General features: G+C 36.7%; 1 protein-coding gene and 1 long non-coding RNA gene across 7 annotated transcripts in view; both read right to left on the bottom strand.

Annotated features, from left to right (window-relative positions):
- Positions 1 to 1138: 1138 nt before the first annotated feature.
- LOC118822653 lies at positions 1139 to 3621 on the bottom strand. Its single transcript, XR_005008461.1, has 2 exons — positions 3440 to 3621; positions 1139 to 1928 (listed from the first exon to the last, which is right to left on the bottom strand). It is a non-coding gene; the product is annotated as an uncharacterized LOC118822653 (long non-coding RNA).
- A 1611-nt stretch (positions 3622 to 5232) lies between these two features.
- uckl1b (uridine-cytidine kinase 1-like 1b) overlaps positions 5233 to 26350 on the bottom strand; it is a 37258-nt gene continuing 16140 nt past the window's right edge. For 3 of the 6 annotated variants that reach the window (XM_036592303.1, XM_036592302.1, XM_036592305.1), the window contains exons 4-15: positions 23217 to 23387; positions 22356 to 22427; positions 21988 to 22177; positions 21201 to 21262; positions 16555 to 16574; positions 14001 to 14099; positions 11427 to 11520; positions 10919 to 10981; positions 10671 to 10793; positions 9568 to 9675; positions 8730 to 8886; positions 6603 to 7133 (exon numbers count right to left, since the gene is read on the bottom strand). In XM_036592303.1, coding sequence (XP_036448196.1) covers positions 7054 to 7133; positions 8730 to 8886; positions 9568 to 9675; positions 10671 to 10793; positions 10919 to 10981; positions 11427 to 11520; positions 14001 to 14099; positions 16555 to 16574; positions 21201 to 21262; positions 21988 to 22177; positions 22356 to 22427; positions 23217 to 23387 — 1239 coding nt within the window. In that variant the 3' untranslated portion in view covers positions 6603 to 7053. Of the gene's footprint in view, positions 7134 to 8729; positions 8887 to 9567; positions 9676 to 10670; positions 10794 to 10918; positions 10982 to 11426; positions 11521 to 14000; positions 14100 to 16554; positions 16575 to 19979; positions 19997 to 21200; positions 21263 to 21987; positions 22178 to 22355; positions 22428 to 23216; positions 23388 to 26350 lie in introns of all 6 variants that reach the window. The other 3 variants (XM_036592301.1, XM_036592304.1, XM_036592300.1) reach the window with 2 other exon arrangements.

Genomic DNA, 26350 nt, shown 5'->3' with positions numbered 1-26350 from the left:
ACCTGTGATACGTGCTCTGGGGTTAACAAAGCCTGAAAGTGCAGAAAATTCAACTTAATTGCAACTTTACCAAAAATTATGCTGATTTTTTCTTATGAATGTGTTTGGTTGTGTTTCATTTGTACAGCATCCAAGAACTGAGGGTTGAACTGGACTCAAAACTGTACAGGTAGAACTGCTCTGCACCATTGAGAACAGCTGAATTGGCATTTCCAAAAAAGGCAAACAAACATAAATTCAGTAATTGCAATCAGGAATAACTAACAAAAATGACACATTGTCAAAAAAAGGGGAAAAATGTACACAGATGAAAATTCTCAAAACTCTTTCTAGCTCTGCAAAGCAAGACATTTTTCCCAGAATGTTTTAATAGCACTTCCAATGTTAACCTTTTTTCCACTGTTTAGTCAAACATCAGTCAGGACTCACTGTGGCTTGCAGGTGAGTATTTAATAGCACAACAATAAAGGCATTCAAATAACACCTCTATTAAGCACACATAACTTTACGTTCAGTGTGGTCTCTGATTGTGAACTCACATTTCACTCCGCAAGAGGCTGAGCGCTTATTTCGGCTTTTCCTGACTGTGGTCCATAACAAAAGAACATGATCTAGTATGACAAATGTAACACGTATGAATCATATTTTGTTGGCCCAGAGTTTCAAAAGAAATACCAATCATGCAAAGCCATCAATTTTAGAGTTAGTGTTCCAGTTTTTCTAGCTGTGCAAACTGCAGTAACCTTTACATTGGTCTAAATGTTCCAGTGAAGCAGATGCATTTTGTGTACAGATTTACTTGAGTGCATTTGATTTGCTTCTCTACAAACTAAAATGTGCTCGAGATCTATATTCACAGATGTGTGCCGTGATTGGAACCTTTGGAGTTCTTCAGTTTGTTCTTGTGGAAAATCACATTTATAAGTATAGTATTGTGTTCACTCTTATTGGAAAACTAGAAGAACTTTTCTGTTATGTTTTTGCACCAAAATTAGGAAACAAGCATTTTTCAAAGGTAACGTATCAATATCCACAAACATGGCTGCTAGAACCTCAAGATGTCTGACACTTCACCTGTTAATATGGTGGATCAGGAAGCGGTTTGACCTGAAGTTATTTCAGAAGAATGCATACATACTTTTTTGATATTTTCATGCTTTATTTTACTGATATTGTACCATGTGAAAGGGATATAAAACACTGTTAATACAGTCAACCGTCACATAGCCAGTTGTACATCATTACAACTGCCTACAAAGTTATCTCACAATAATTGAATTGTAATATTTTAATATTTTAGCCACAAAAACCTTTCATCAGCAGTACATTAATTAACATGTAGAACATAAGCATAATGGATATGAGTAATATGAAGGAAGTTACAGCATAATCAGTAGGTTAAACATTAAAATAGCAAGTGACAGCAACAAAGGCATGATATGTATAAGAGATGTTAACACCCAAAGAAAATGTGCTCTTTATTATAAAGAGATAAAGAACAGCTTTCTACATTTATACCATCATTTATATCAATCAATTGTATAAATTTACATTTAAATGCTCTATTAATGCTCAATGTTAAACCAAGAACAAAACAAAAAACAACAAGCTTTGTATATGCTAAATGAATTATGTGTATCTCATAAGCCACAAAATAGTGTAACCCTTCTGAAATCCATTGTTCATGCTTCTCAAGCTTAAGTTTTGCTCTAAAAAGCCATCATGCTTTAAGCTGCCTTGTTAGCTGCCTCTTCACGCTACGATTTGATGGAGACAGCTTTTCATGGGCTGACGAACCTGAGATTGACCCAAAATTCAGCATTCTCAGGTTGGACAGTCCTCGAAAGCGCTGCTCAGAGATGACCACAAGGTGCGCCCTGGACATTCACCAGTTCCAACCAAGCGTTAATACTGATCCAGACCGTTGCCTGTGAAAAAGCAGCCATATTCATGCTCTCATAATGCAGTCCATTACAAGTAGTTGTTATTAATAGTTATGTCTCATTGATTTTGTAACAATCACAAAGTGGAGGGGAAGCCATCTATATAACTTGGATATTGGCGGGAAATGTGTCATGACCTATTTAAATAAAGCCACAGAGTTATTCCTAGCAAAATAAATGACCCTAATAACCACATGCTTCCACTGGACAGATATCTATTAAAATGTGCCTGGTTTCTGAGACATTGTCATTTTGTTTAAATATGAAGATCAGCAATAATCGTATATGTAACGTAACACCACGTCGTGTTAACAAGAATCTCGTCTGTCCAAAAGAAAAAAAGGCAATTTTAATTCTTCAATTTTAATGGTTAAGTTAATAAAGAGATTTTATTCCAAGCACTTTTGGAGCACTTATATCATTAAATTTTCATTGTTTGTGAAACATATATATATATATATATATATATATATCTCATATATTCTCATAATATATATATATATGAGAATACCTTTGAATATTATATAAAACAGTAATACTCACATCATGTATGTAATAATAATGTCAATCTTGATGTAAACGTATGTAAATAATGTAAATTCAAACCTCTTTAAAAAATGTTCAGAATATTCCACATTTGAATTCACAGTGAATCTGAACCAGCAATAAATATACTTTATGATTTCACTGTATATGGTGGGAATGCCGATATGCCTACAAAGACTTGTGTGCGTTTCCATACTGTCTTTACATTCATATACTAAAGCATTTCATCCTTAGGTTAGTATCATAAAAAGGACACACCCTATTGAAACAAAGCAAAACAAGCTTTGTTAAGCTCATTGTTCTATATCATGCCTTTCCAACTGTCAGACAATGTTCAAAGGCACAGGTGAACCCAGCTCCACCAGTGTGGACAGAAGAACAGTAAAAGTGGCTACTCCATAGGCTGTGCTATCTGCTGATCATTCTGGAGAAAAGCTATATCTCCAAATGGGGGTATCCATTATTGTATTAGAACCACTCAAAGACAATTAGCCCGGCTCAGCCCGAGCTTAATGGCCTCGTGGCATCATAGAACTATAAAGCCCCAAAGCTTTCATCTTCCCCCACCATCTATCTCTGGGTTTTGCATTGGAACATTTGTGTCTCCATCTTCAGATGGACCATAAATCACCTGCATGGCAATTCTCTTTATATTCTAGATAATGTTCACGAATTTCTCTACATATGAATTATTCACCATCTATGATGCAGGGAGAGCACACCTCACGAGCAGCCATTACACTCAGTGCCAAAGACTTAGCACTCCTAGACAGCCATAAAATAATTCAAGACACAACCGGCATTAGTGTGAACATAAAACCTGTAACCTTTGCCTCCCCTCCCTTTATGTAAAGAGATTGAAAAAATGCTTTATCCTCACACAAACACACATATTACTACTGTTTAACTCCTGGAAAGGAGAGTTATTACAGAAGTCTTAAGGCACTCACCTTTCACTTATGAAGAACACTGAGACATGCATTCTTCATCAGTCTGCAGTGAGAGAGAAAGAGAAGAGAAAGACTAAGAGAGAGAGAGAGTTTTGAGAAGCCGCTTGCCCACAGATCTCTTTTTGGACTGCAGACCATACACACACATGCACACACTTGCTCACACACCGCCACTCTGTGACCTGTTGGGCCCTGCACTGCTACTGGGGATGTGAACGCTGCTACATACGAACAAGCGCCTCCTTCCTGTTTGTCACTATGAGCTAGCTTGTGGTAAACTTTCCATGACATCTTAATATTGAGGGCCACAAGAATGCGCCTCATTCATGGCAGCATTTTCATATTTGAAAGCTTTGAATGTTTGTTCTGAGAAAAAGTGAAATGGAGAAGATCCCACCTTTGGGGGACTTTGAAAGCATTTTGACCAGGAACTTCATGCATACAGGAGAAAGTGATCTGTCTGGTTCTTGGCACCACATTCATAAATTTCACGTTTTAAAGGAGGAGCAAAGAAATTGAGGTTTAGATGAAATATTTGATCTTCCACATATGGCTTTGTTGGCTTCTACCAGGTTTCACGTCCTGTATGTGTCTAAATACTTCCCGGACAGGCCCAAACTCAATTTTTTGGCAAATTTACTACTTTTGCCATGCAGGAGAGATGCTTACAATTGCCCTCCACTGTCATTTTGCTACCCTCTCTTCAGTGCCTTTAGTTACAGAACATAATTGTGCCATATTATATTGTAGTTATTTTTTACACTGTCCTGACTCTAAGGTTCCTTGTACTTTTCTGCTTAAAAGTTATGAATAGGTACAAATATGCACCTTTTCCCTAACAAAGTAAATGTAATGTACCTTTACAACTCATTTAAGATTCACAGTTGGACCTGAAGAGCACTGTTTTACCGTTGAGGGCACATTTACATTGCACCATTACGGTACCCCTTTTCACAGTGTACTAAACACACACCCTCGGCTGATCTTTTGTAATAAAAAGGCCTTAATTTTTAGACACATGATCGCGTTCAGGTTTTGGTTAGTCTAGAGTGAGTTTAATTATGGAAACTGATGAAAGATAGCGAGGTTAGTTTCCATGTGAAGAGGACAACCACAGTATCCTTCCTGTGTATTTGAACCATGAATGACTTGACGCACTATCCACTGCATTATGTATTTTTAAAACAAAGATAGGTGAGAAATACGTCATGTGCCATGACTACGAAAAAAACGTGCACATCGGTGTGGCACTTTTACATGCAAAAGTGAAAACCACACTTTTTATATTAGCAGGTATGTAGTGTCCAGTGCTTATGTTTGAATGTTCTGTTCCTTTGGTTAAGTTTAATCTTGATTATATCAGGTCTCGGTGCAAATAAAGTTAAATCTCATCACAGAATGAAGCAGCAGACAACAGCAGTGTTTTTAAATATTGCACTTTTAAATGAAAAGCCCATGCAAACAGGATAAAATTTAAATAATAATAAAAAAATACAGCATACCACAAGGTATCTATCTCAGTTTGAAACAGCAGTTTAAATACATTCAGTACACATCAGTTTGGATACATTCAAGAAAGACCTTTGTATAAATATCTTCAAAAACTGTGAACAGTTCAATCTAAATTTCTACAGTGATGGGAGTATTTGTATTGGATCCGTTTCAGTTTTTATTTTGTGTTGATATTGTAGATGAGAAACACAATCTGAAATGGCCTAAAGGACATTGTGTGTGTTCTTAGTTTCTTTATGAGATCTACAGTAGGTCAGGTGATTATCATCACCTTTTTTGGATCTATAATCAGTGCTGTACGGAGCAAATGTACATTTGTTTCTGACGTGGAAAACTGCCATTTCACCAAAAATATCAGCTCGGTACTACTGTGTAAGAAACAATAACAGAAAGCAAAACACTAAATCATTAAGATATTTGCAAATGAGATTGTATTACTCATTACTCCAAAGCTCTAATAGGTAAGACAATGCACAAACATCAGTTTGCAACACATTCAAAGTAGAGTGCTAGTTGACTTCTGGGTTAAATTTTAGAGCAAACTTCAATTTGCCCCAGTTTATCGTAGCTTGTTGACACGCAAATGCTATTCAAACCCATTTGTGCCATATATGGAAAAGGCAGCAGTGCACAGACCATATGATGCTTGCGATGCCATCCGGTTAACTTTGGTTGGAGGGAAAAATGTGTGGCGGTTGGTGGGCAACACTGGATCAAGTACGTCTTTTAATCATAACGTTACAGGTTAATAGATAGCATTAAGCTCACTTTTAACCCACAATGACTAATCTTAGGCAAAACAGACAATTTGGACAAATTTTTGATCTGTACAGAGATTTCACATAGCTGTTCCTGTAGAATTCTAATACTGTTTTAGACATGACATTGCCATGGAAGATCAAAGAGATCGAATTAAGTTTTGACAGCTTTGCTTTGAAAACCATTAAGGGAATCAAGCAAAACACAATGAAAAGACCATATACATTCTATGTACAGTCTCATCTGGCTTTTCTGGAGTGTTGAGTAACTAATATCAATAATTTTGACATTTTAATGCCAGATCTATACCAAAAGTATGTTTCGTATGATGTTGTACAGGAGTTTAAAAACAATTTCTATATTTTACTGACCCAACAAAATTGATTAAATTACATTTTCTTATCGCAGGCAAATTTCACATCCTCAGCATTATTCTTCCATGGAAAATCATCTTCCACACTTTCCTGACCTGCATAAGAACCCTCCACGAAGTTCTCACCGCAATATAAAATGAAAACGTTCCATTTTCTGCACTATGAGGCCAGGCCATCAGTGGATTTTCATCTGAGGCTGATTGGTAGATGCAGATAAAGCACTGAAGCAGTTGCCTGTTTTGTAGGCCACATGTTTGCTTCATTGTTCTGAAATGATCACAATCACTCAAGCGTTAAGAGTCATGGTTTGGTCAGCAGCTCTTTGCAGGTAAAGCAGGGGGGAAACCAAGTAGTTAAACAAACAACGCCCACGCATATTTTCCGACGAAGTGGTCCTTCAAAGAATGCACTTTCTATGTGCAGAAACGCAAAGCTCTAAGGCTGACTTGTTTCATATACACTTACAGAAAAGTTGATTTCTGCAAAAACAAAACAAAAACATCTGCAGCATAAAAGTGACGCAGTATCTACCAAAACACACAATTCACATTCAGTTGTGTCATTGACAAGATAAACTACACACTAAATCAGCTAAAAAGTCTTCAGTGGTGGCAAACACTTAAGGCACATTATTTAGATAAACAGAACTGAAACAATCAAACACAGAAAACAACAGACTTTACAACACAAAACCGTCTTAACTTCTAAAGTAAACTTCACAAAATATGACATATTCATAAATGCATTTTTTCAGACAACAATATGAAAAAGATCAGAGTTCATCTGGGTCACATCTCCATATTTTGATACTCAGACCCATTAGGCCTGTAGTGCATTTGAGAGAGCTCCAGTCCAGTCCACAGTGGTCAGGAGTTCAGCAGCAGGCTCAGGGTCACTGATGGTTGGGCTTCAGAGCTAAGCAGAAGCTTTGGCCTGACATGTCCAGAATACTCGATTAAAACGAGCAGCTCAGTAGCTGGGCTCATCCATGTCTTCATCACTCCAGTCGGGCGGTGCATCCGTGCCGAAGTACCTATCCCCGAAATTTCCTTCAGAGAGAGGACAGACACATTCATAAGGTTTTATTTAGCAAAATGTCAGCGCTTAAATCTTAGAACATCAAAGTCAAGCAACGTAGCATCATCTAGCAGCCTCTTCAGAAAAACTCTGAACGGCCAATAAAAGTGTTTTTATCAAAATAGCCACATTTTTTTTTGTTATTCTAAATAACATCTAAGCTATTTACAGCAATAAGACTAGTTTTGGCTTTTTATGTTAATACATACATTAATACAGTACAAATTTCAGTGTTTCTTAACTTTGTCACAAGTACATCTTGTTTTTCTGCCATTATGAATTCCTTTTTTTAAAGTAGTTTTTTTAAAACAGCTTTTTAAAAAAAATTTTAAAACTTACTGTGCAAATGTTTTAGGCAACAGAGAAGATTAGACTTAAACAGCTGTTTATCTGGGCAGTAAGTGTTTATTTGAAAAACACAATCAAAAAAACACAAATATTATAATAAATACAGATAACACTAACATATTAAGTGGTGATTATACGTATGGCAATGTGTATATTTAACCCTTTCCAAACATCTTCTAAGGGCAGCCCAGTATTATGTGTAGTTACCATTCCACACCTGTTTTGGCTAGTAAATGCTTCAATATGTCAAGAAGAAATTCAAGGAGAAATCTGGAACTTTGTTCTTCAAACTAACTCACAAGATATCAACTACTTTCTTTCAAAGTTAGAAATTCAGAAATGCATTTCTGTTTATTTACATTAATTCTAATGATATATGGTGTTTTCACATGTAAAAGGCACTGATTGTCAAGATGAATGGTTTTAAACAATGCGCTTAGGTGCCTTTTGCACAATACCGTATGTAACACTGAAGTTTGGAGCAAACGCACCGTCAATTCAAGCTTTCTTCTGCTGACAAAACAGTGCCGTAATACTCAAATGTATTCTATGGCCCATATGTATGTGTCTGTTTATCATTAGCTGGATTTCCATCCACATATTCTTATGTGTATTTTGACATATTGAACAAAAAAGACTCGACAGAAATGGCAAATAGCAAATAAAATTGTCAAGTTTAGCATAAAAGCTTGTACACATTCTTGAGGTGGATTCTTTTTTTTGCTGACAAGAAAGAAATTAGATAAATTAATATGGAAACACTGTTGCCAAATGCAAATGCAAATAAAAACATCCTATGACTAGTCAGGTGTTTTCTTTTTCAGTTGGGGGCTATGAAACATGACAGAAGGCAGTAAGTACCAGTTTGCCTTTACCTTCTCAAAAAAAAACCAAAAAAAACAATGGTAATATTCAGTTATTATTTGCCTGTGTGTTTTGTCTCCATGCTATACGATGTAAAATGAAGCCATAAAATTACACAAAACAGCAATAATTTATCATAATTAACAACTGCTCAATGTTAAAGATTTATCTGTAAACTCGCTTCAAATTTCTTAGACATGTTTTTATGAATGCGCCATAGAGAGTTTTATTCTCTTGTACAGAGCAGATGGAAATGCAGCATTGTTTACATAATATTTTGTGGCATTTTAGTTATTCTCTTGAATTTAACTCAACAGCAGGAGGGAAACCTAGATACTGTAACCCCAGCTGCTTACCTATGCCTGGAATGATGTGGAAAAGGTCATTGACCTCCTTGTCGACAGCGGTGGTGATGATTTTGACCTGAGGGAAGGCATAGGCTACCGAGTGCACCCCCATCTCAGCCATCAACAGAGACACGAGCAGGATCTTGTCCTCCTGTACATCATGGTCCTGTACACAAAGACCCACCACACACAGGTTATCATATGTATTTATGTTTAAAATACATATAAATACATTGGAGAACTTTCTTTTCATGCTATCAAAGTGCTGTCACTTCATATTTCCAACAGCACATTATACCACCTTATATATTTCAGAGCATATACATGACTGAATAAGGCATGAATTTAAAAGAGGTTATTGTCAAAGCTATTGTGAAATACTCAATATGCACACATACAACTGCACACATTAACTGAATTCTGTATTAACATGCCAAATTATTACTATGTTGCATCACAATCAGTCTGTACTGTTAACAAATGACATTGCTGGAAGAATCCTACACTGATTTATCATGATAGTTTAAAATAAAAGAAAATTATTCATTAAACATTGGTGTATTTTACTATATTGTGCTTTGATCTTTAATGAGAGAAAAAATACATTTGAGGCCTTCACATGTCTAACAACAGCCCTTCATTATGGTAAAATCATGTATACAAAGCTAATGGAACATAACTGCAATAAAGTACATGCTTTTAAAATAGTATTGTCAGTAGAACTGTGTGCAGACAGCAGTTTAATGTAACTAATCAACAGATGACTATAGGCTAGAAGCATTGAGTTCAACGGCCTTCATATTTAGCTAGACTCTTTATCTGTGTTATAGGTCATGGTGCGCCTCACCAGTAACACTCGCACTGCCATCATGGCAGCGGCTCCAGTGGACACTGTGCAGTCCATCAAGATCACATGGTCCTCACTGATGTCTTTGGGCAGACGTAAGTAGTGCAGCTGGACAAAAGGAAAACGTGTCATAATTAAAAGAGCTGACAGTCTCCATATTTGCCCACCACAATGTGAATTTGTAAAACAATAAAAGCCAATTTTAAAGCTTGATTAAAAAAACATGGTCTCGTTTTAAATGCAACTTACTAGCCAGCAATTAGTTACTGTGATACTGTGTCAAATAATACCACACAAGCAAAGCTGTCTTTACTTAGACTGAGTGACTACAGCACATAATGAATAACTCACGACAGATGACTCTTAACATCACTGTCATATCAAAACTTGGAATCTCCGAAATAAGCGCTACCAAATGTACATTAATGAATGTAATGCAATTATATTCAAAGTAATTTTGCATCATTACTTTTGGTCTATTTATCAAGAAATGCAAATGCAACACTGGTAAAGGTGTTTACAAAACCAAATAAGGTTTCAAAGATTTGTGTGATGAGTGACGTTACGTTAAATGTGATTACTGTAAACTGTGAGCTGTGAATTGAACTGTGACTGTATTTACCACATAGAAAATGACAGTAAAACATTTTTATTATTTGTTATAAAGTCTGGTAATGGTAACATGACACTATTATATCACTGGACATAATCTGTTATGACAACTCATTACAGCATATTGTTGCTGTCATGCAAAAACCTTGTATCTACTTTTTTGACAATTTTTGCATAACCTGAAACTCCAGTTACCCTTTGCATTGTGTTAAAACTTCATGATGAATGGACCAACAGAAATGGTCCAAAATCTTCTCCTGTAAAGTTACTATATGGGTTAGATATTGTTTCGACAGCAACAACATCATATTTGCCATGACATTTTCATGGCATGGTTATGTCAATGTTATGTAGCAAGGCAAAGTATCACTTTGTGTTTTTTGGAAAATTACTAAAAAGCTAGTGATACCACATACAAATATGCGAAGAAATTCAATGTCTAGAGCTTGTTCTTTTTCCTAATAAGGTGAAGATATAGAAAGGGGCGGTACCTCAGGCTCTCCTGTGTCCTGATTGGTCTGAATGAGGATCTTGCCGATGCGGACGTCTTTGCAGACGGCGCGAAGCGCGGGCTCCATGGTTTCGCCCGCCCGGAGGATGGACACACCCGTGATCTGCTCAACCATCAGCACAGAAACACAGATTATTGCCATTAACCATCAAAGAGCTTCAGAAGAGCTTCAGAGCACTAGAATTTGATTCAGGAACAAAGTCTTTTCAATCAGAGAGCACTACTCACCCTTTTGCCATAAAAAGTCCTTCCTTCATAGTCTTGACCTTGAGGGGTCTGGACAATGCGGACCTAACAAGGAGAAGATGACTCATTCATTATTTACTGCACAGCATCTGTCCACTGGCAGAGAACCTAAGAAAAAGCTGCTTCACTGCTAACGCTGTGTAAACAGCAAAATCAAAGGCTGAGTATAGTCAGCACAAGGAGCTGCTGAGCTTCAACGTCGTCTTTTAAGTGTAAAGGTCATCCTGTGACGCCTGGTAGTGCATGCTGCGAAGTTATGTGTCTTGTGACACCTGGCAGTGTGTGTTCCAAAGATGCCTCAGTGCATCTCATGCTACTTCTGGTTGTCAGAGTTTTTCCACTGCGGTGGACAAGCAACCATAGTTTCCATACACAAGCCTGCCTCAAAACCATACCCATACACAGCACTGATTCAATTTTGATATAACTTGGTCTCTTTCTCTTTTTCCATGTCTCAGTTAGTATCTCTCTCACTATCTCTCTTTCTCACCTGAGATGGGAGGAAGGAGAGAGCTCTCTCGATGAGGAGTCTCATCAGCCGTTTGGAGTAGAAGATGAACTCATCTCTACTTGTATCTTTATTCCTGAAACACATTTCAGAACATCACCTACAGAACATCACACAAGCATCCCAAACAAAGTTCCACAGCTGCTGTAACACAACACCATGAACACGGTCACTGTTACTGGAATATTTTGCATCACAGTTTAACAGTGAATAGTAAGCTGAATGAACAAAGCAGTGGAAAGCATTGAAACTTCACAATGGAGCTTAAACAGATATCCATGCAGGAAAAATGTCAGTAATCCTAACTATAAAAACTACTGTCATATTAATAATTGCTGTTATTTTATTCAATACTATCTTTTACAGTGTAAACTGCTTGCTCCCACGTTGACAGGACAGCTATAGCTATCCTAACCATATATAGGCCTGTCTGTCTAAAGAAACAGTCGAATAATGTTAATTTCAGAGTATATAGCTGTGGTCCAAAACTATACATTTTGGAGCCCTCTGACATACAGTCATATGCAAAAGTTTGAACATCCGCGGTCAAATTGTATGTTTTGTTAATTTTCCAAGTAAAAAAAAGATCAACACATCTTCTACAGGAAACAAACTTAAATATGGCATTTTTTTGCAACTTTTAGTGCACAGTTTGTATTTATTTGCTGAGTTTAACATATTGGAAAAAAAAAATAAAATACAAAATTTAAAGTAAAAAATGCCAAAAATCAGAATTTTAAATTCTTTTTTTTAAGAATTAACATTTGAATAAATTAACAAATAATTCCTTTAAATTTCAAATGACAAACTGTAGACACCAGATTTAACTGGATTTGCCAGACGAGGTAACTCACCCCTTTATATACAGTGTACTTAAGGGCCTTGAAGCTCCATCTTTATTATAAGCTAGAAAAGAGTTCCTAAGTTATCCAGGTTAGTAACACTAGCCTTAATGAAAAGTTGGTAGCGCTAACATTAGCAATGCAGGCTCATAAAATACTGTGTTCAACGATTATAGCAAAAAAATCCTGGCAAATACTCACAGCAGACCACTACAAACATTCAAAATGTAATGTTAGATTACAGGCTATTACAGACAATGTCAATAAATCATAAAATGCATTTTGCCCAGCAGATGAGGTTGAGGCTGTGGTCATGCAGACCACTAATATATGGCACAGCCCTTAAGAAATGTAGCAATAAATTCTCCTTTATGAGTTTACTTAAATGTATCGCCTGGCTGTACTGACCAACAGATTTAATCTGTGTGTATTTATATTTACTATACAAGTTTATAGAGTATCCATGTGATCTTAATGAATCAGTAGAAACACTTTGAATTATTTTGATTTACACATGTTCACACAGTCCCACATTGCCTACATACCACTATGTAACAAATGAACTATTGTCAGTAATCTTAAACATTACATGTAACAAAATTCATTTTTCTGTGTTGACGTCACTCATTTAAACACAATAAATCAGACCACCATCTGGATTTTAATAGAGAAATGAAAAGAACTTCACAAATGCTTTCCTGCTAAAATTTGAGGCCTATTTTTTGGGGAACGTGAAGAAAGCTGCTTTGCTCTGATGTGTTCATGTATGTTTTTTTGATCAATTGGCAACAATTTTTAGGTTTTTCTCAACAGTAAATTATAATCAATGCTGAATAAAAGCAATATTTACCAGGTTTTGAACTTGGTTGCTCTGATTCATATTTATATTTATTTAACGCAACAGAGCACATCATATTTATGGATATTTAAGTTAGTGTGATGGAGGACAAAATTCATGAACACAGAAAATAAACATTAAAATTAATGCTTATATAATTAATGAAAATGTTTTGTGTTAATGTGGAAACATATGCAACTGGATTTTGTTCAAAAAGGTTTGAGCTTTTGGGGCTGCACTGACAGCAATAAGGTATCGGTATCATTACAACCCTAAAAAGTTCAAACCTCTTAGGTATAAACCAGTTATGTTTAGGATGAAATTTGAATTAATTTGTTTATGCTTGAAAAATGCATATTAGCAGATTTTTGTCTGTTATACGCATCATCGCATATTTTAATGGAATGACCACTGATATAGTGTAATTTTATAGAAAATATTCTCACTCATTGCTCATTGAAACAAGTGGAAAAATTCTTTGAAAAGTGTGGATTCTAAACTTTCAATCAATACCACACTTGTGTTTGTCATAAAAAAGGATTTCTTTTATATATTTTTTGAAGTATAAAAACATATGTCTAGTTTACTAATGCACTGGGTGACTTTTCTTTAATAGTTTGCAATTGTGCCTGTATTTTATTTAAACAGTAACAGGCTATTAAAGACAATATCAATAAATCATTAATATACTAAAACAGACTCAAGGCAGACTGACAATCAAACTTCTAAGTAATTAATGATGTAGGCCTAAGCTCCTCAAACAACGAAAAAAGTCGTCATCCAAAACAAGTAAAGGTGTCCAATCTAGATCTTACTGTCTGAGTTCTATCCACACGATGTAGAGTGTGTGTTTGTGTGTATTTGTGTGTGTCTGACCTGATAATGGTGTGCATGCCGCGGACCTGCGGCGTATTCTCCAAAACGCTGAGTGTCGCAGGGAGGGGCTGAGCTTGATGGGCAGAGGCCAGTGCTGCCCTGTTACCATGACCACCAGAGAGAGACAGGAAGTGGTCAGTGCACTGTCACACTTAAAACTGTCCCACTTGTGCATGCATATACGCAAAAACACACACCGACATGTCTGCTTGCGCACACACACACACCCAAAATGTTTCTCATTTAAAACTAGTGTTTTATTTCAGTCGTGATGAAAATATTCTCACATATATATATATATATATATATATACACACACACATGTATGTTACTTAAAGTTAAGGTTAATAGAAAACATGTAGGAGGTTAATGAACATGGGTAGTTGTGTGTATAAATTAAGCACAACTAAAGCAGCAGTGAACCAAAGAACAGTCACTTAAAAGACAGACCTTTCTAAAAACGTGCATCAACCAGCACAAACACAAGACAAGATTTACAGCAGGTCAGTTTTTGAAGTGACTGCATTCAGATCACTGATAAACTCCAAGCAGGTCAGCCAAAAATGTTCCAAGCAGGTCAGCCAAAAATGCATTTCGTCAGAGTATACATGATATAAACTAAAAAACTGACCTAAAAAAAGTTCATTAAAAAGCTTACATAACTGGCACTGTGTATTAAACAAGCATTACAGTACTTTTCAAAAATCAGAGCGCACCCTTCGTTTCTTTCATTTCTGGTCAAAAAGTTACTGATTTCTCAGCATCGGGAAAAAGCAGGAAACAGGCCACAACTAAATTTAAGATATTTTTTCAGTTTTTAGCATGTGCACATTTTGCCTTCACTATAGCTTCCATTATTTTCAGGGGACTTGCTTTCAGTTTTTCAAAGAAATGTACATAGATATTTATCCACACCTTCAAACTTGAGTTTTACAAGTTTATTGCATTTTCTGCTTTCCACAATCCATGTAATTCCAAACCCATTCAACGATGTTGAAGTCTGGACTCTGAGGTGGCCAATCCATTGTTCTGAGAACGACAGAAGCTGCTTTGTTTGATTTGCAAATGTTCTTAATTTTTGTCTCTTTTTTTTTCCTCAGTAACAGTTTCTTGACAGCTACACATCCTTTCAGACCCATAGCACTGAGTTGTCTTCTCGCAGTGGAAAGATGAACAGAAACACCTGTGGATTTTTTCAGATTCAAAGCAAGAGTGGAGCTTGATTTTCTTCTCTCTCTCAAAGATGAAAGCTTTAATTGCTGTTTATCTGATGGTGACAGTTTTGGTGGTCTATCAGGTCTTGCCTAGTTGTTAGGCACATTCCATTTTTAATAAATTTTTGGAACTCCAGTTTTGGGAACTCCTGTTAATTTCCTTTGACTTTCTTCTTCCTTATCTTATATCTAATCTCCTCAAAAGTATCTCCTGAAAAATAAACAATTTGTACTTTATGGCCGTTTTGACTGGAAATTTAATACAACTCCATTTCCAAAGAAAGTTGGTACACTGTGCAAAATGTAAATGAAAATAAAATGCAATGATGTGCAAATCATTTAAACTCTATATTTATTTAAAAATAGTACAAAGACAACATATCAAATGCTAAAACTGAGGGCGCATGTTTACCACTGTGTTGCATCACCTCTTCTTTTAACAACACTAGCGTTTGGGAACTGAGGAGACCAACTGCTGTAGTTTTGAAAATGAAATGTTTTCCCATTCTTACTTGATATAGGATTTAGAACTGCTCAACAGTTCAGGCTCTCTTTTGTCGTATTTTTATTTTATAAAGTGCCATATGTTTTTAGTGGTGACAGGTCTGGACTATTTTTACTATAGAGCCATGTTGTTGTAATAGGTGCAGAATGTGGTTTTACATTGTCTTGCTGAAATAAGCATGGCCTTTCCTGAAAAAGACGACGTCTGAATGGCAATTTGTTGCCAAAATCTGTATATATATATATATATATATCATTCAGCATTAATGGTGCCTTCACAAATGTGCTAGTCAGCCATGCCATGTGCACTTATGCCCCCCCATACCATCACAGATGCTGGCTTTTGAACTGTGTGCTGATAACACGTCTGCTGGTCTTTAGTCAAATTCTGATTTGGCAGACCAGAAAACACTTTTCCACTTCCCTTCAGTCCATCTTAAATGAGCTCAGACCCAGAGAAGGTGGCAGCATTTCTGTGTCCTGTTTATATATGATTTCTTCTTTGCATGGTAGAGTTTTAACTTGCATTTATGAATGCAGTGATGAACTGTGTTCATGAACAGATGATTGCACATCATTGCATTTTGTTTTCATTTACATTTTGCACAGCATCCCAACTTTTTTGGAAATGGGGTTGTAAATGAAGGGTAGTCTCTGACTTTTGTACAGTACAGTACTGTATATTGCACCCGTATATTACTGTGTAACAACATGCACTCTGACTTGACCACACCAAAATCCTTTACATTTCTGGAAACTGAAACTGCTACAAGTATTGACCAATTAAAGTAATAAAAAGCAAACAAAGACAAATAAAAATGATATGCAAATCTCACATATCCCAGCGGAGTTTCCTCTACAGTGGAAGGGAACAAACAACAACAAAAACAGAGATGACAACAAGGAGAGAGGGAAAAGAAAAGATAGGCATCACACACTATTCATTAGGTGACAGAGGGTACGAGGACTTTGCGAGAGGAGTGAGGAGTGTGACAGCTGCATAAGGGACCTCCACGATAATGCTCTGCAAGTATATTAAAGGAATACTCCTAAACCTTTAAACCTAACCTTTCTACGCTGCATCTGTAGCATACAGTCGATTATCACAGACACAGACAATAAGTTTAAAATGTTTCTTTGCACTAAAGAATGGAAAACCTGTTGACACAAAACAAAGTTAGAATGGAAGCCAATGGGGTTTCAGCACATGCCTTTTGGCTACTATTATAACCCTTTTCACAGTAGTTCGCAGTTTCTGCATGTTCCGGGGGTCCCTTCATTTTTGCACTATGCATTTTCTTTCTTCAATAAATCTGATGGAATATATTTCAGTGATTTACAAAACCAGAAGCAAACTGAATTTTCGTCTTTGTAGTCGAGCAAGCAAGTTAACATTTACAATGCGGTTTTTAACTGTGATTAAATTCTAGTTTGTATTTTGGTAGTTGTATGTGATTTTTTTTATATGAACAAAGCTGCAGTTGTAATCTCCATTTTATCCCTACACTGTCATCTTATTTTTCTCAGTAGAAGGTTCTCACCACTCCCCTTTCACTGCTCATTGCTTGCTAGCAGCTTAACACAGAATCACAACATTTCACACACTGAGAGCCAATAGTGTCCTAGTTAATCTGATAACAGTTACAGGGAAATTGATTCATGTACATTTCCACTTCACTGGCTGAATGCCCACTAGGAAGATGATAAGCTTGTCTTAAGCTGCTTTCAAAAAAAGTACATGGAAATTCATCAAAATTATTGTCCATAGTAATAAATTTTATGCAGCTACAAATGCAGCAGATAGAGATTAAGTTGAAAAATGTTAGAATATCCCCTTAATTGTAATATTAGCTGCAGATAATTCATCAAATGTCAAACTGTGTTGATTTGATAAAAAGCGCTTTCAATTTTAACAAAGTCAGCCTCTTTTCCTGAAACTTCTTGTACAATGTCAATATACTGACTTGATATTTTTGAACAGTTTTGAGATGTTATATGGAGTAAGCTCTGAAGGGGAAGGGGGCAGGGGGGCTTTTTAAAAATATGTGTGGGGCCTGCTGGAACTACCATTCTCTCATTCACTCTGTCTTTCACTGGCAACAGAACACACTGACGCAAAGGCCTGCTACATCCTGTGTCTTAAGAAAGAAAGAGCTATACTTCCTCTCTCTCTCTTTCTCTTTCTCTCTCTGTCTCTCTCTCTCTCTCTCTCTCATCTTACTAGCATATCTTGCCCAACGGAAAAACTAAAGTCTTTGTAGTAGACACTGGAAACATTTCTGTGGGCAAGACACTGTCTTTGACAATAGTGCGGAGACAAGCTAGAAAGAAAAAAAAAGGGAGCAAGAGAGACAGAAAGAGAAAGAATTAGAGAGAGAGAGAGAGAGAGAGAGAGAGAGGTAGAGGTCAAGAGTAGGAAGGCAGCTGCTTATTTTTAGACACAGAATGCAGGAGGAGTGTCTCTTTCAAAACAGTGAAGCGTGGAAAAGAGACACAACGTCTGCCTCACTCGCTTCTGACGGCTGCACACACACCGGTCAGATGTAGTAAAAGCTGCACTTATTCAAAAATCACATTTGAACTACTTCTATGGATGGAGGGAGACTGCCAGCCTATGAGAAAGTTAACAGTGGATTTAGTAAAGAAGACATTATTAAAAGAATATGGCTGTGTGGTATGGACAAAATACCATATTGTGATTATACTGTTATATATTCTGACTGCAATATGCCTTGCTTAACGATAGAACACAAGCGGTAGTTTATCATCACAATATTTGACTTCATCACAGCTGTGATGTTATTTGCAATATCACATGTCCTCGAATATTCTGAATCCTTTATACAAAAGTTCTGCAAAAGAAAGAAAAAAGTGAAGCAAAGAAGCTCCAAACATTGTATCAAGTGTGCTTTAATATTGGCAGTTCCTTGTACCAAAAAATTGTAGCCTTTTATGTCATAAATATAGACATTACTGTTGCAATATCAGGTTAAGCTTAGCTTTTTTAATATTTGCCAGATTAACCCGAATTTCATTTTGTTGCTGCAAGTCTGTAAAGCATTTCACGGCCCATCTTGTTTGCTGAATTGTATTTGGTTCGTTTGCCGGTTAATTCCACTTTTTTTTGTTTTTTTCTGTTATTCCGCCGTCACAGCTGCCGGCTGGCAAGTTTGTTTAGGGGCAACGACAGGTTTGGAATTTGATGCCGGCCTGCTGTCACACTATTCTTCAGAATCTAACTAAATGGGCTGCAGGTCAAATACTATTCTAGTATTTGTAGAAGTTATCAAATACATCCATTTTCTTATTAATTATTATTAATGGATAGCTGCAGCATAAAGCGCGTTGTTACTTAGCAACTAGTCCAATGTGGAATAATAGGTTACTGTGAAAAATATCACACTTTTCAACCAATCAGACTGTGCTGTCAGAAATAACTGTTGTATAAAATACATTAAAACACACTAATGAACTTATGTGACATGATTATGCTTTGCTGAATCATAGGAATGCCTTGATTCATCCTAACTTTCACAGCAACACATCACGAACTTCTGAGGTTGGTCAGAATGCTCACAGCTCACAAAAATCTGCATTTTTTAAGCAGCTAACTTGCATATTGCTGCCTTTTGTGGTATTAGCATTGCAAAGGTAAATACCACAATGAAGATTAATTAACAACAACATAGCCTAGCAGGGAATGACACATTGGCTGGCTGAAGTCATTGTAAGGGAATTATATTCATCATTTTGTAAGCAGAATCTTTTGTCTCAGGGCCATCTTTTAATGCAGGTGACTGACTACTAAATTCTTTGAATCTTTGATCTGAAATTGATCTGAGCGCTCAGCATGAACAGACAGCGCCCTCTGTGGGTTCACTACTGTAGGTGCAGCAGTCTCAGAAGCAAGTGATGCGTTTGCGGCCACAGAGAGGGGATACACAATTACATGATGACAGAAATTGGCCCTTGGTGCTGGTCTGAAGTCAGAATTTCTTTCTGCATTTATAGTTAAAGCCACAGATTGTGATTTTAGGGAACGTGTATATCCACTTTCTTGCACATAAAAACTTAGTAAAGATAATTACTTGTAAACACCTAAGAAGCTCAGAAAAATCTGTTTTCAGTGTAAACATTCACATTTATGCATGTTTTAAAGGGTTTTGGAAAAGGTGAGTGTGTAGCAGAGCAGCACTAAGGGGGCATTTCTATCTGGAGGCCTTAGCAGGCAGTGAGAGTGTGACGGGTGAAGCTACTCTACCTTACACTGAGCTCGCGCTGCATCCGGAGGGGAAGAGAGGAAGGGAGATAGAGGGATAGAAAAAGAAAGAGAGAGTGAGGGAGAGAAAGGGAGAGGAGAGAAGGAGGAAGAGAGAGAGAGGGAGAAAGAGGGAGAGAGAGAGAGAGAGAGAGAGAGAGAGAGAGAGAGAGAGAGAGAGGGAACAGTCCGAGTGCAGTGAGCAGGCAAGACCAACAAACACAGTATCACACAGGAAAATCCCACAACATGTCCCTATTCATTAGTTCCTCCAGTACTAGATACCACACAGCAATCAAACACTACAAAGCATTCTCAAAAGACATGTTCAACAGTTTGTCATTAATGGAGCTTTACCATAAGAATATGTGGATGAAGTAAGTGCACTATTTTATGATAAATTGATGCAACTACCTACAGTCGTATGCCAAAGTTTGAACACCCCAACTGGTTAAATCACATGTTTTGTTGATTTTCCAAGTGAAAATAAGTTAATGCATCCTCTACAGGGGACAAACTTAAACATGCCATTTTTAATGCAAATGTTAGTGAACAATTCCCGTTTATTTGCTGAATTTAACAGACTGAAAAAATAAAACATACAATATAAAATCTGCCATAACTTTTGCACAGGCCTCATTATGTTTTTTACGCTAAAGTCAGCAAATAAATAGAAATGGTGCATTAAAATGTACATAACTGTGTACATATAGGTATAGGTTGTGTACTTATTTTCACAAAAGAAATCAACAGAACATATTTTCACTAGGGGCACTCAAACTTTTGCAAATGACTGTATTTATTAACGTGTTTGAAGAAAAAATACCAGGAATATATCAGGAACCAATGAGAACTCAGAGTTAGTCAGTCGGTGACAGTGGTGCTGTTTCACTAGTTTTTTGACAGCGGGTTTAATTGAGCAGGTTTGTTCTTTATATCCAGTAGAGGGCGCAGTTAAACAAGTTCCAAGGTTTATCATAGACAGGTACTATTTTAATCTTTATGTCTAAATGTTTTAACATTGTAAATGATGTAAAAACTATAGGTAATTATTCAGTGAGGGCATTGTTAGTACAGCCAAACATCATGTGCAACTGTGAATCAAAAATATATGTAGAACACAATTAAGAAATACATGCTAAACTTAGTGCACATGGTGGGGTAACAGCCGATTGTTTAAGCCCAAAGTTACCGCAGTACTAATCTAAAGATAGTCTGGCTTACCTCTTCCAGCTGACTGTGCACATGCTGAACAATTAGGTCAATAGCAACCATGTTTCCACCACCTACCAACAGAAAAGACATAATTATCATAGTTTTGAGTGTGTGTTTTATAGGGCTAGATGATAAAATTCATATGTTGCTACACATTGAGATATGCCTTGTAATTTGGTAAAAATTAGCCTGCATTATTTTCATCAAAACAGTTTACATTTGTAGGATTATGTGATCCTGACACATCGAAATAATGATTTGAACACTCATCTAGAACATAGTAAAAAAATAACAATTGGTCAGATGTCTCATTTGCATATTGGATTTTTGCACATAATAGGTGTATTCCAAAAGCCAATATCAGCCCAAATTCACAGGCAAGCCAAAACGTAGAAAACACTGATTGTTATGCAAGATATGGAAGGTTGGCCATTATGATTATGATTAGAGTTGGAGCAGGTGTGTCTAATCTTAACCTGCAAAGGGCTGGTGTGGGTGCAGGTTTTCATTCCAAACAAGAAAAGCACACCTGATTCAACTCGTTTAATCAGCCAGTCTCAGTCTTTAAACAACTGATCATGTGTGCTCTGCTTTATTTCCAAGAAAACCTGCAGCCACACCAGCCCTTTGCGGAAAAGACTGTACACTCTTGAGTTTTGGTACTAGTAGCTTGTAGTACATGTAATTTTTCTATGACTTAATTTGTATGAAATCCAATGAAACCTCCCTGAACTTTACCATTATCATTCCTATGTAGTCTTCATCAGATCAGGCTTGTGTAAGCGTGACCACTCACCACGTGGCACAACGATGTCTGCTAGTCTCATGGTGGGCTCTATGTACTGTTCGAAGGCAGGCTTTACAAACTTGTTGTACTGTTTGATAACTCCCTCAATGTCTCGCCCTCGCTCCGTAATGTCCCTCCTCAGCCTCCGTACCAGCCGGATATCAGAGTCGGTATCCACAAAGATCTTCATGTCCAGCAGCTGAATTATTCAAAATTGCATAACATCATCAGTTATACCATACACCCATATAAAACAAACTACAGAGAAACATTAATTAATTACAGCTTTTTTGTAATTGTATTGTATTTTAATGATCACAAAAATACTCAAGACACAGTGAACAAACAGCAAAGATGTATTATGGTGGATCTTATACCTTTAACAGCTCCTTGTCTGCAAAGGACATGATTCCTTCAAATATAATGACACTGGCACCATAAACGGTTTTCTGAGGAAAAAAAAAGAAAATCACGGATTAGTGTGTTATTTGCATAAAAACACACAAGAACACAAAGTACAGTGTGTCAGTGCTTAAAGACAGATTAAACCATTTGAACCTGAATTACATAATACATAATCTGTACAGCTACGACAGATTACATTAGAAAAATATTTTCTGGCAGGACCTTTATAGAGGGACAGGGAACATTTTTCCCATGTTGGTCATTTTTTCATGACTTTGAAACACCAGTTGCTCTTTACATTGTGTCACAATTTAATGACGTATGGACCAACAGAAATGGTACAAAATGACTCACATTCAAAGTTTATAATATTTTTCTTTCTTCTGTGAAGTTGCCTTTTCGGAGATATGAGGCTTTGTCCCGATGACTGATATATGTGATATATTTTGAAGATGATGCTGCGTTTAATTAGCATAAAGTTAGCAGATTTGTATTGCTGTGACTTGCAGAGCTAATGTGTGGATAAACTTGAAAGATGGCTGCGAGCAAAGACTTTCCTTTGCTTTGCCATTTCCCAAACAAATCATACTCTTTAGACAGGCTGACTTGATTCCTTGCAGGTGAGATACGTCTACATTTTCACTGAATGATGCAATGGCAACCACTGCTCTTATATTGTGCCTGACTGTATCAGCAAAAAAAATCAATTATTGGAAAAAAGGCAAACATTTGGCTAAATGGTATACTCTCAAAGATATGCAGCATGACTATTTGGTTTGCAGTTATGAAAGACATGCTTTGAGTAAGAGAAGTGAGTATATGCTTGTAGTCACCCATTCTTTCTGCCGCCCGTGCGTGGTGAAGTCATACACTGGGATTTTCACACTTTTGCCCTGTTTGAGCTTACGGAGTGTGTGGACAAGTAAGACGAAGTCAAATGCATCCGGGTGGTCGAAGTTGTAGTCATTACTTGCAGCTAGCAACTGCTGCTCTTCTGATAGGACCTAATCAGAACAGAATAAAGTCAGATCAGAACAGAACTAAAATCAATGACTTGCTATGATCAATCTGTCAAAGTGTACTACAATACCATTTCTTCATTAGGGAAATCAGTAAGTATCAATGCCCTTTAACCACTTGGCAGTTTAACTACACAGTCTATTCTTGGCACCAGGCTGTAGGCTTGTTTTGGTGGACTGCTATATGTATGTGGTAAATGCTTCGCATTCTTCACATAGAAGTTACATAACTAACATGTTGCTGCCGTCAAAATAAACTTTACACCGTATCTCCAACTCCAAAGCAGTAGCTTATAGCTCCGAACAAAACTGTTAATGTTTTAGCCCTAGAATTTAAAAGGATATGGATAAAAGTGCAAATTTAGATTATAACTACAACTGTACAACCTTAAATAATTTGTTAATGATTTCATTGCACACAGACAAAATAAATTACATTAACACAACAGTTTTCTTAAATTTTACTTGTTTTGTACACTTTAATTTTTTTTTTATACATTTTATTCATTTGCGACCACTTGACACTTAATCCCATTTTTTCAGTGCACTGAATCAGATACACTCTCACCCCAAGAGCCCCAACATAGTAATAATAAAAAAAATACGTATAAACCCCTCAAGATTTTACTGCATCAGTTAAAGCCTTTGTGTTTATACTTAGCTTTGTGGGCATCAGCAACCAAGATCTCTCAAGTCAGCTGATCAATAACACAACCCATTGCTGTTTATTAAGAGAATGTGGGGGCTTCCATTCTTTTGGCAGCAGTCCACCTTGCCAAAATAACATGCCTATGCTGTACAGACAAACTTGAAAAACCTAACTCCTTTTTGTGTAAAGCATTTTTAACCATTATTTTTTGGTGAATGCTTCTAGTATGATACACATAGAATGGACAATCATAGAATAATAACTGAAAAGAAACAAAAGAAGGAAAGAATTAACAAGTGCAGCCACAAATAATCAAGCCTATTCTATCAATAATAAACTCCTCTATTAACCTTGGCTATATTCCAAAAACTCTTAAACTAGCAGTAATTAGACCTCTGATTAAGAAAGCTGGAAATAAAATCTTGATCTCTTCAACTATCAAATTATAGACCTATCTCGAATCTTCCCTTTATATCAAAGATCTTGGAAAAAGCTGTGTGAAAACAACTTGTTCCTATTTGCATAGGAATCATATACATGAAAAAATTCAGTCTGGTTTTAGGCCACATCATACTACAGAGACAGATATCATGCAGATATAATAAGATAATTTATGAGCAGTAAACTGAGTACAGAACACAAAACTATGACGATGATTGAGGATGAGAATTTTTAGACTAGGTTTCTAGGCAAAGTGACATTGTACTAAACCTAGAAGTGGCTAGTATTACATTTACTCAATCATATGTAAAATTTTGATGGATTTGTAATTTATTTTTGAATTATAATACTTTAATTTTAACAGGTATTTTTGTGAGGAAAGTAATCTACTTTTTACTCTTCTGGTCAACATTTAAACTTTAGCATTTCATTCTAGACCAAAAGGATCCCATAAGAAGAGGAATGAGCCTAACAAATTTCAGTTCCTATGCTGATCGATGCTGGAGTTCTATAAGGACCTAGTACTTTTGTACTTCTGTTGTGTTTTGGGAAAGGTAATTTTGCTTCTATTTCAATTATTATTTAATTGCAGTACAGGCACTTGTGTATGTGTTTAGGATATTTTACCAACCTCTAACCAAACTTAAGTTAATATTACCAGTCAGTGGATACTTTTTAGTTTTCTTGCAATACATTATTAAAAGACAGTCATTTATATGTTGATACAACGTCACAACAAACTCGACAAGAGTTTTAAAGGACGTGTGAGAATTCTGAAGTACAGTGGGATATTTTGAGGGTTTGAGATGACATTTTAATGTTTGTTAAGTCCCTCTCTTCCAGAACGACACTCTAAAGTATGGAGTACGTGAATGATGATACTCCACCCCCCCACTTCCCCATGCACCCAGCTGCAGTTAGCTGCACTAAAATTAGTTGGGACATACACACGGTGCGAACACACTGTCCTTCTCTTTTTAAACACTTCAAAACTGGAATCCAGCCCTATGCCCTCTACTGTCGCTCTCTCTCTCTCTGCTCAAGCAGTGCTTTCTGAGGCTACTGAAGCAGTCCTCAAGGACCCTTGGCAAGTTTTGTTCTGTTCCTGCTCCCAGGTTAAATGAGCTGGGTAATGAGAGTGCAGCAAATGAATACCTAGCTCAGGTGTGCCTTGTGTTGAAACTCAAGGATACTAGGACCCTCCACTTCAAAACACTTTATACTAGGGCTTAACAACATTTGGAGAAAAAGTAACTTGTAGACTTACAATACTGTGATATTTGAAAAACAAAATTTACCCAAATACACTATTCCTAAATAGAGCTAATTATCACTTTAGCAATGGAAAGAGTGTGTGTAGAGAGGCAACAAAGACAGTAGGTCAAAATATCATATCCCAGCTACACTGTGAAATTATATACAAACGTTTGAACATACCTGGACAGATTACATGTTTTGTTGATTTTCTAAGTGAAAATAATTTACTACACTCTCTACAGTGAACAAAGTTAAATATATCATTGTTTCTGCAAATTATAGTGCACAAGCTCATTTAAAATGGACTGAGGTGAAGTGGAAAGGTGTCCTGTGGTCCGACAAATCAATAATTCAAATTCTTTTTGGAAATCATGGACACTGCATTCTCCGGGCTAAAGACCACTGAAGGAATTTATTGTTGTGAAATGTGCTGTGTTGTGTGTGAATGTGCTGAAGTTGTATTTTAGGCTGCCTATTTTGTGTTTCTCCTTATATGGTCATGTTTGTCACACCTGTTACTTGTCCTGTATAAGCTGGGTCTAGTCTTGGCATCAGTCCAGCTATAAAACTGCATCAGCCCAGTGTAGCCCGTAAGGCTGGG

Source organism: Colossoma macropomum, unplaced genomic scaffold, assembly GCF_904425465.1.
Source record: "Colossoma macropomum unplaced genomic scaffold, Colossoma_macropomum, whole genome shotgun sequence".
In the NCBI taxonomy this organism is placed as follows: Eukaryota; Metazoa; Chordata; class Actinopteri; order Characiformes; family Serrasalmidae; genus Colossoma; species Colossoma macropomum.
Note: the sequence above shows the minus strand (reverse complement) of the source record. Positions and strands in the feature narration are given on the sequence as shown.